Source organism: Otolemur garnettii, unplaced genomic scaffold (genome assembly GCF_000181295.1).
Source record: "Otolemur garnettii isolate 467f Iridium unplaced genomic scaffold, OtoGar3 scaffold00038, whole genome shotgun sequence".
Classification (NCBI taxonomy): domain Eukaryota; kingdom Metazoa; phylum Chordata; class Mammalia; order Primates; family Galagidae; genus Otolemur; species Otolemur garnettii.
The window spans coordinates 11,163,588-11,174,642 of NW_003852433.1; the positions used below are offsets into that span (position 1 = coordinate 11,163,588).

Sequence of the window (11,055 nt, forward strand, 5' to 3'; positions counted from 1 at the left end):
CTGCTTAGAGTCTGGGTCTTGTTGTTTTTTTTTTTTTTTTGGTTTTGTTTTCTTTTAGGATTCTCTTTTCTTTTTTTGTTTCATTTTTTTTTTTGCAGTTTTTGGCTGAGGCTGGGTTTGAACCCGCCACCTCTGACATATGGGGCCAGCGCCCCACTCCTTTGAGCCACAGGCGCTGCCCTCTTGTCCCATACTTTTGGCTATTTGTTGGGTCAAGTCAGAGGAACATGATGAGTTTCTAGTTTGCTGGTGGTCAAAACACTCTGGTGGGGTTTTGCTGGAGCCAAACATCTTATTCAGAGAACAGGAAAACAGTCCAGTCCTGGAGCTCCTGGGGAACCCCTGCCACCAGCCCGCCTTCCCTGTCACCACTCGTTGCCTTTTTCCTGTCACCTCTTAATTCCATAAACATCTTCATGTTTCAATGTTTCCCTCTCCTGCACCTCTAAAGTGCCACTTCAAAGGGGTGATACGAGGTTCTCTGGATAAATAAAGGTGCTGCAGAAATGTAAATTTTAATGAGATTGTCCATGTGCCTCTTTACTGACAGAAAACTTGGAATATAATGTGGAGCCTCAAGAAATCTCGCACCCTGATGTGGGACGCTATTTCTCAGAGTTTACTGGCACTCACTACATCCCCAACGCAGAGCTCGAGATCCGGTATCCAGAGGATCTGGAGTTTGTCTATGAAACGGTGCAAAATATTTACAGTGCAAAGAAAGAGAACATAGACGAGTAATGTCTAGTAGAGGACATTGTACCTTTGCTGCTGCTGCTACCTTCCAAGAGAACAGGATTCCGGAAGAAGATGTCTCCACGGATCCTTCTGGGTTCACAACACCAGGAAAGCCACTTACCCAGTAGTGCTGGTTGCCTCCTACTAAGTTTGAGTAACGTGTGCTCTCCGACAGCTGCAAAGACAATGTCGCTCTCCGCCTACACTAGTGAATTAATTTGAAAGGCACTGTGTCAGTGGCATGGCTTGTATGCTTGTCCTGTGGTGACAGTTTGTGACATTCTGTCTTCATGAGGTCTCACAGTCGACACTCTTATAAGCATTCTTTTTATTCACTTTCCGTTCTTAATGTCTGTCTACACTTGTCTCAAACATTTCATTTGCTGGACAGATGGGGTTATACATTTGCAATAATTTCTTTCTGATTTCTCGATGGAACATGTGCAGTCCTAAGTCAGGATCCTTTGTCTTTTTACCCTGAATTTAGTTGCATATTCAGGGGTAAAGTTGTGCACTATCTTGGCAGCATCTTAGACACAGAGACATTAACAAGCTAATGGTAATTAGAATCATCTGAATTTATTTTTTCTATTATGTGAAACACAGATTTCAAATGTTTATCTTTTTTTAAATTTAAATTGGGAAAATAACACAGTTTTCCCTTCCATATTCCTCTCTTGGATTTATGCAAATCTCTGCAAATCATTAGTTTTCTATTTTATTACATAAAATTCTTGGAGAGAATGCATAGTGATGGCCTTTTTGAATGGGGTTTTCCACATTCATCTAGTATTCCTCCCTTTAGAATGACTATTCTTTTTTTAATTTTAAAAATCCACTTTGTGTCATGAGTAGGTCTTAAATCAGTGATAAGTTCTTTTTTGTAGTGAAACATACAGATCTGATATCAAAATGTTCTTAAAAATCATTCTTGGTTTCCAAAGACCAAAAATGGGGTTTTGCTTTTGTTACCAGAAAAAAGAAGTAATGAACCTTTTAAAACAATTTTTTTTAAAGAAAGAAAGTGGTTTCATGCCCTTCATCTTTCCTTAGAGTCACTTGAAGACCTTTTTGAACATGGTGAAGAGAAAGAAATAGTGTCTTTACCTTTAAGAACGCTGGGGTTGTGGGAAAGGACACGTGTGTAATCTTTCTCAAGTCACCAGTGTCCAAAAGCATCAGGACAAGGCCCATTGTGAAGCCTCACTGGAGAGTCTGACTTGGTGTCGAGATACCACTGTCTCCTCTTCCACCTGCTTAGTGACTGAGCATGAAGGTGCCACGTCCTCACGCAGCTCTGAGATTCCCACCACTCGGGGCCTGCCAGTTCCCAGGCGAGCTGACCTTGTAATTAACCAGTAGAAGCTAACTTCTGGAGTTGGGACTTAGTTACTTTGCTATCAACCTTTAAAAGAAAACAGTTGCTCTCATGAATGAGGCCTTAGGGGCTGCGATCTGGTCAGCCCCGCTGCCTGTCCGCTCATCTGCATGCAGTATCCTCACTCCATGTTGAATGACTGCTTCTCCTTCACCTTTTGGGAGCCCTGGGATGACCAGGGCTTGGGGAAGCCACGTGAGACACTTGATGGCAAGTGCAGGCTGTTCAGCAATTATTAGTGATGGGGATGTGGCCATCCGGCTCCTCCAGCCTGAATTAGCTATTGTCTAGTACCCGTGTTTCCCATCAGTCAAATCCAAAGTCAGATAATTTGAACTTACATTTGAAAATGTGACCACTCACAACACCCAGCTTGTCTGAGGTTGGGGGTATTTTACACTACTCTCCTTTAAAGGTAAAATTAGATGATAAGGAATTAATAATAACGAGATACATTAATAAGAGACTGTGGCGCATGCTGAGAGTTATAATGTTGGTTTTCTGGTTTGATTCTTTTTTTGTTAGAATAACATCAAAGCCAAGAAAAATGGTTTTACCTTTACTGACTCAACTGTAAATATGTATCTAGACTGTTTTTAAATGTGTTTCTTCATGAATGCTTCATTTGGCTCCAGGAAGCCTGCATCACCTGTGTAAGTTGGTATTTGGGCACTTTATATTTTTCTAAAAACGTGTTTTGGATCCTGTACTCTAATAAATCATAAGTTTCTTTTTAAAATTTTTCCAAAAGTTTTCTCCATTTTAAAAAGCCCTGTTATAAAAGTAGAACTTTCAGAATGTTAAAATATTAAATATTTGGATATAGTAACTTCTTTTCTCTTCAAATGAATGCCAAGATTTTTTTGTATAATGATAAATAAATGGAACTTATCCAGAGAAACCACACCAATGGCCTGCCCAATTTCGTTTCAGAACACTCATCCCTAACAAAGATAGAATGTCTCTCACCTCTCTTCTGATCTAAATATGAACAATTTGCTCTACTGAGTTTTTCTTAACAGTATTAAGTGGGACAAGGTACTTTTATACAGTGATTTCCTTGCTAAATACCAATTTTATAAGGTCACTAATAATATTTGAGAGTATCTGGTTGTCATGTAAAGATTGCACCTTTTGAATTATGTTAAGGTACTTGCTGTAAATGGAAACTGCAAATCCTTTTGAGGGAAAACCAAGGTTCTTGGTGTTTTTGTTACAGTGGACTTGACTGGTTATGCTATATACAGTGTGCCCAAAATGTCCCTGGAAGCACTGGTTCTGTGCAATGTTACTGTATATGTACTGGGGGAGGAGGGTTATGGGCTAAGCACATTTTTCCTGTATGGTGGTTTCTCCTGACATGTACACTGACATGCATCATGACTTTCTAAGAGGACAGCATAGATAGCATGTCTTCCCCAGGGGCCCGGTGTTTGCAGACAGACTTTGAGAAACTGTCTCAGTGAGACATCAGTTATATCCAAAGCAAGTCTACCTTCTAATCAGAGCAGTTTTGCCAAGCCTCGAATTTGTAGACATTACCCACCTAATCAGATTTTGAAAGGCTGCCGACTTCATGTCTTCTCTGCCTGAGACTCATAACAGATCGATCTTCATTTTAAGTGCGTATACACAGCAAAATTGTTTTATTGAGAAAACTAGCATGAAGTACTGTTGCCAGCTCAGTTTACATTTCGTACTGTCTATTTAAGGTCTTGTGCTCATTTTTAAGTGTTTTAGTCTTCTCAGCACATTAAACTGAGCCAAGCTGCCAAGTTCCAGGCTTTCCACTGCTGCATCAGGTCTCTTTGCGGTGATGGAGAAATTCTAGTTTCCCTTAGTCCATACTCCACATAAGTGAACTTGGAACTACCAGCAACTTTTTAATTTAAAAGTATTTGGCCATGATAATCAAGATATAACTACTCAATGTTTTGTTTTATTCTGTCTTGTTTGTTTTTTGTTTTTTCTTTTTGGAGGGAAGGAGAGAACTTTCACCTGGACAAAATGTAGAATTTGACTATGGAACAGTATTTTTGGAGGCTTTAATAGCTGCATTGTATATATCACTTGGTATTGCGTGCTAACTTTGAGCCAGACACTGGCCTAAACTCTTTGTAATCCTCCCAGCAGCCCTAAAAGGCAGGGCCAGATAGTAAATATTTTAGGCTTTGCAAGCCATATTCTGACTCTGTGCATGTTGTTTTTAGAATTGTAAACAACTTCTTAGCCTCAAGGGCTATACAAAAACAGGCTGCAGGCTGGATTAGCCCTGTGGGCCCTAGTTGCTGGCCTCTGCTACGGGCAAGTAGGTTAGCATTCCATTGTTTAGACAAAACCGAATCCTCCTGCTGTGGGTGGGTGGGAAGCCGGATGTGGAATCCATGCCGGATGTGGAATCCACATGGTCCGGAAGCCTTCAGGAGCCACCGAGCATCAGCTCCGTACACCCACACTCTGGACAGCGTAAGCAACTACCTCAGTGGCTTAGCCTTTGCCTGGCAGCAACTTTAACCTTGAACATTGCAGTTCTGAAAATTTAGAATTGGAGGGTAAAGGACATTCCTTCAGTGAATAAAATCATGTATAATTATAGAATAAATGTATTATGGCCATGCAGCAATGATTGTATTAGTTATGCTAGTTCTATAATAAATAGACCCAAAAATCTACGGCTCAAACACAATAGAAATTTTTTGCTTACGAAATACCGGGCAAGGGGATGGGTTGGTAGAGTAGGCCTTATGCAAACATTCAGAGACCCAGAGCACCTGGGGACCTTCTCCCTTCCTCCAGTCTGAATGGGCAGGAGTGTGGAGGGACATGTCGAGGTGGTTTCCTCAGCTGGGTCTGCTGTGTCCAGTCCCATGCCACACGGCAGTGTGGCGGCCACTACAGCCCACTGCCACAGGCCACTGCAGTGTGTTCTCACAGACACTGCCAGTCTGGCTCCATTGCCCCAGCCTCAGTAGCATGTAGCAAGCAGTGGGGGTGCCCCCTTACAGACCTCACTGCTTTTGGAAATGCATTATCCATGGCAGATGGCTGCAGAAGGGAAGGAGAGGTCTCACTGTGCAGGTCACATCTGCCACAGTAGGCAGAACTCGAGTTGGAGTTGAGTGGTCCACACCCTAACTCCAGGGGATGCTGGCAGATGTCTTCTGTGGGCCCAAGAGTAGAACAAAAGGTCTGGTGAGCACCACCTTGTGCACACCTCCCACCCAGGCCCTGCATCCTGCCCAACTCAGTTCTCTGCCCAGTGTGGCTCCTTGGGGACCTGCAGCTGATGAAAAAGGCTATCTGACCCCACCCCCCTTCCCTTGCCCCTTCCATGGTGAAGCAGGGACCAGACAGCTGCAATAAACATGTTTGGAAAAAGAATGATACAGAAGTCCCTGTCCCTGACAGGGATGAAGTCCTGCTTGGACTTCGAAGACCCCTGTCCTGGCCGCAGGTCTCATTTCTTGAGCAAACCCTGACTACTCTCTGAACCGTACTCACTTGTTCATTGTTTTCCATGCCCAATCCTGCCCTCTGGGAAGTTCTTTCACCAGTCTAGCCCTCCCTGGTCCCTTCAGAAGTGGGTGTTGCGGGTGCATCCTCCCTGGGAGCTGTGCAGCTCCCAGTCCACCTCCTGCTGGGGCAAGTTTAGGGGCCTAAGACTGTATACTTTGTCCTTTTACTACAAGCTTGTGATTTCCTCTGGCAATGATTCCCTCGAGAGTTTAGTAGGCTCCGAACCTGTTTGTGCCAGTAATCAGACCCCATGTTCTTTTCCAGAACTTGCCAATCTGCATTACTGCCTCATGCTACTCTCCCCCCACCCCCTGGTGTAGTGGTGCCTGCCTCCCTCAGATTATAGCCAATGGTGAGTCTCACTGGAGAGTTTTTAATGAGTGCTTGTTACCCCAGGGTTTTCCCTCTCACCTGGTGTTGCCGGTGCACAGAAGCAGCTGCCTTTTCAATATAGCATTGCTGACTCTTGCATTTTTGCTCTCAAGCCAGCCGACTTTGAGGGCCAGTCATGGTGGCTCACACCTGTAATCCTGCACTCTGGCCAGCTGAGGCAGGAAGATCCTTTGAGCTCAGGACTTCACGATCAGCCTGAGCCAAGAGTGAGACCCTGTCTCTACTAAAAATAGAGGAATGAGTCAGGCGTTGTGACAGGCACCTGTAGTCCCTGCAACTGGAAGGCAGAGGCAGGAGGATTGTTTGAGCCCAGGAGGTTGAGGTTTCTGTGAGGAAGGCCGATGTATGGCACTGTACTCAGAGTGATAAAGTGAGACTCTGTCTCAAACAACAAACAAAAAACAAAAAGAACCAGCAAATGTTTTCTTTACTCATATTTTTCTTCTCTTCCCTTGCAATAAACAGCAAAGAGCAACCAACACACACTGCATTCCTTCTCTTCTTGGCTACTTCCCCTAAACTAGCTGCGGAGACAGCTGTTCCTCCTTGCACATTGGAAACCATTTACCAAGTCTTAGCCTCGAGCAGAGCTCTCCAGCCTGCAGCCGCTGCTCCAGGTGTTTCCTCGCTGCCCAAGCTAGCGGTGTAGTTTAGGTTCAGGACAAGGCAGTTCTCAAGGGCTGTGTTTTGTTGTGAAGGTTCAAGTTGGCTGTTTCCAAGGAAGTTCTATTTCCCATTTGGCTGTGCAAGAAAAACTGAGGACGGTGATGTCAGGTGTCTCTGGGAGAGAGCAAAGCTACTCAGTGAACTATTCAGGGAACCATGGAGAGGAAGCAGCCCAGAATACAGGGAAGAGTAATTTCAGGATAATGGGCTGGACGATCTGGGTTCCGGATGCTGTTAGCATTTCCACCTTAAATTTCTCTTAAAATGACAGAACTCTTAATGGAAATGTTCATCTTGCGGTCATTGATTTGGGGGGAAATTAGAGAATACTTTGAATAAAGGTTATGCTGCTTCTGTCTGCAAACATGCAATCTCAAGGTTTTAGAATTACTGAGTAATCTGTTTTTGTAGAATGATCTTCCTGGTCATGCCCAGTTCGGAGCAGAAGGCTTGCTACACAGTATCCACACTGCCCTCCATCCCTGGATTTCTCAACCCTTTTTCCAGTATCACCTCCCTCCAGGAGCCTTCTCCCTCACCCACAAGTCTCACTCTGTCACCCTGGGCAGAGTGCTGTGGCCTCATCATTGCTCACAGCAACCTCAAATTCCTGGGCTCAAGTGATCTTCTTGCCTCATTTTTTGTATTTTTAGCAGAGACAGAGTCTCACTCTTGCTCAGGCTGGTCTCAGACTCCTGAGTTCAAGCAATCCGCCTGCCTCGGCCTCTCAAGAGAGCTTGGATGACAGGCATAACCCACTGCACTCAGCCTCGGGGCCGTTTCTTGACTAATCACTCCCCCTGCAATTGTTTTGGCTTTTTTTTTATTGTGATAAAATTCATTTAATGTCAAATTTACCATTTAAGGTACATAAATCAGTGGCATTTAGTGTTGTGCAACTACCACCTCTAGTTCTAAAACAGTTTCCTCACCCTAAAATAAGACCCCATTCCCATTAAGTAGTCGCTGTCCCCAGCCCCTGAGGACCACCAATCTGCTCTCTGTCCCTGACTTTGCCTATTCTGGACATTTCATAGGTGTGGAATCGTACAATACGTAGCCTTTTGTACCTGGTTCTTTCACTCAGCATGTTTTCAAGGTTCATCCTCTTTGTAGCACGTGTCAGCATTTCATTCCTTTTTATGATCAAATATTATAACATTCTATTCATGGATATACTACATTTTGTGTACCCATTATTCAGCTCTTTTTTTTTTATTTTTTGCAGTTTTTTGGCCAGGGCTGGGTTTGAACCCGCCACCCTTGGCATATGGGACCGGCGCCCTACTCCTTGAGCCACAGGTGCGGCCCCATTATTCAGCTCTTGATGCACATTTGGGTCATTTCCACTTTTATGCTATTGTGAGTAGTGCTGCTGCGAACCCTCCCCCCCATGACATTTTAATACCACAGATAAAGTGGTATTAGAATTCTGCTGATGTAGCATGCAGATGCTTATGTATCTGCTTATGTATCATGTGTATGTCTATGCTTTATACATTCAAATCATGAAGGTTTTTGCCTGCCCCAAGAACAAATGTTTGCCCCTTGGGGGCGATATTGCCCCAGTGAAAAATGCAACCTCCACCTGGAAGGGGGTGGCTGCTGTTCCCTGCCCTCTCGCTGGCTGACCACTGAACATCTTTTAATGTGCTTAGCTTTCTTTTTTTTTTTAATTTCAGATACATATGAGGACACGCATGATTAGGTTACATTGTTTGCAATGTAAAGATAAAGCCCCAGTTGAAGTTGTTTCCTTCACCCAGGACTGTGCAGTTGCTCCCTTTGGGTGGGAACTTGTTGAACCCTCCCCTGCTGCTTGAATTTAATTGAGTTTTTGTCTCCAGTGAGCATGTGACTGTTGACTAGTTTGGGTTTAGTATTGAGCATACGTGATGCTTTCTTCCCCCATTCCTGTGACCCTTAGGAGAGTGTTCTCCATATCTGTTTGGGTTATTACAAAAGGTAGGAAATGTCCATCTTCTTATGGCTGAATAGTGTTCCGTGGTATACATGTACACAGTTTATTAATCCATTCACGTGTTGGGGGCGTTTGGGTCATTTCCACATCTTTGTGATTGTGAATTGGGCTTCTGTAAACATCCACATGCTAATGTCCCTATGATAAATGACTTTTTTTTCTTTTGGGTAGATACCTAGTAACAGGACTGCAGGATCAAAAGGAAGGTCTGCTTTTAGTTCTTTGAGGACTCTCCTGTACCCCCCATTCTTTGTGCCAGGAGCTATAGTGAACACAGAAGAATATTTCTGTCAAATAAGGGCTAAAATGCATATATTCTAAAGACTTTTTGATGTTTGTTACATAATCTTTGCTTGGCATATAGACATGACCCACCCCAGATCTGAAATCTGTTCTCTGAAAAAAAAAAAAAAATACTCTGGTTAGGCCAAGCACAGTGGCTTATGCCTGTAATCCCAGCACTCTGGGCAGCTAAGGCAGGAGGAATGCTTGAGCTCAGGAGGTTGAGACTAGCCTGGGCAACATAGTGAGACCCCATCTCTTAAGAAGAGATATTTTTAATTAGCCGGGTGTGTTGGAATGTGCCTATAGACCCAGCTACTCAAGAGGCTGGAGCAAGAGGACAATTTGAGCCCAGAAATTTGAGGTTTTGGTGAGTTATAATTGTGTCACTGCACTCCAACATCAGCAGTGCCCATCTCATTAAAAAAAAAAAAAAAAAAAGACACCATGTCCCTGTCCTCCGTGGGCTTAACAGCTAGGTAGGTAGAAGAGTTCAATTGTAAAGGCTTACATACAATCTTATAGTTTCCTTATTTTTTTTTAATAAATTACATCTAAGACCATTATCTGATATACCACATTGGCTAAGAGAAATCATTTGGGCTGAGGTATGAGAACACCCCATCTGGGGTTGTTTGGGGGACTCTTGATATATTTCTCTGCGGACAGGATTGTCCCCAGCAATTTCATCAGCAGAGGACATAACTGTCTCTCTTCTGAGCCAGTGGTACAGTAATGCATTGAAATTCCCGTGCTCTCACCTCTAAGGCTCCCTGTCCTTTCAGCTTCTGCCCTTGTCAGCACTCTCGGGATGCACAGCCATTGGTCTGGGTGCCAGCAACTATGTCTCATAAGAAGCAAGCCAGCCAGTGACATCTCCGTAATCCCCTGTTTAATGCTGTTAAACACCACTCTCCTCTTCTCCCAGATCCAGACTCACGAGGCTGTTATCTGAGCACCAGATAACAGAAACTTTTGTGTAAGATGTCACAATCTTCAAAGAGCTTCCACGTTTTACAGACCTCAGAGTATTTGTGTTAAGAGGCCCAGCCCAGAGGCTTGTAAGGCCTGGAACTAGGGTAGTCTGGGACTCAGCCCAGTCCCCTGGCCTCAGCTGATACTATGCCTGGAACCTTCAGCTTTGGGCACTCACATGTGACACCAGTTGGGCCAGTTGTCTCTTCTCTTGGTCCGGCCGGCTCAGCTCGGGCCTGTGGTCCCCTGCAGTGGTGTGTTGGCTCTGCCTTCAGGACACATGCCTCATGATGTGAAGAAACACTGTCTACAGGTTCAGAACCAAATGTGACTTCTCTTGAGCTAGAAGTAATGCGGTTCAGATAGGTGGGCAATTTAGAACTGAGGGGCCCACAGGTGGTATAGGGTAGCTATATAGACCATGAAGCTCTGGGCAGCTGGTTGTGGGGAGCAAGGGGCACACCCCAACCCTGTCTAGTTGGCCTATTTCATTCCCCAGGCCTTCTGCAGAGGGAAGGCCTTGTTTTTATTTCCTGTAAACCTCTGTAGGCGTGTAAATTGTGAGCTCCTGAGGTCACAGCCTGCTCCTGTCTGGATCTAGAGTAGCTGACACAGAAGAGGCAGGCAAACATTTCTAGAATATTAGATGAAGTCAACTCACCTTCCTGTACAGGACCCTGCCACAAAGCACAGCATTCCACAGTGTCAAAGCTCACACCGCTGTGAGCCCTCATTCTGCGCCAGCCACAGATGTACTTGGAATTTACCTAATTTTACATATGAGGATACTAAGTCTCGGAGAAGTTGAGTGACTTGTCCAAGGAGGCACAGCATCTGAGTTACAGGGGCCCAGATCCCAGCCCAGCTCAGCCTGATGCCCAGACCTGAGCAGCTTTTTATAGCTTTCCAGGCCAAGTTGGTTCTAACTCCTTAGAACAACTAAGAATAAGGAAGCAACTAGAATAAGGGAGATCTCCCCTTTAAGATGCCTGCAGTTATCAGTAATCCTGCTTGTGACTGAGTTGCAGCAAGTTTGGTTGAGTTACCAACCTGGGCAGGTCCAGGACACACTTTGTGACCTTATGCCAAAGCACGGTCCAGGACATCACTTTGTGATGTGAACTTT

At 44.4% G+C, this 11,055-nt stretch overlaps 1 protein-coding gene across 2 annotated transcripts in view; it reads left to right on the plus strand.

The window, feature by feature from the left end:
* Positions 1 to 3,020, plus strand: part of FBXO21 (F-box protein 21) — a 42,281-nt gene extending 39,261 nt beyond the window's left edge. For both annotated transcript variants that reach the window (XM_023513268.1, XM_003789936.3), the window contains exon 12: positions 551 to 3,020. In XM_023513268.1, the coding sequence (XP_023369036.1) occupies positions 551 to 741 (191 nt within the window). In that variant the 3' untranslated portion in view covers positions 742 to 3,020. The remainder of the gene's footprint in view (positions 1 to 550) is intronic.
* The last annotated feature ends 8,035 nt before the right edge of the window (positions 3,021 to 11,055 follow it).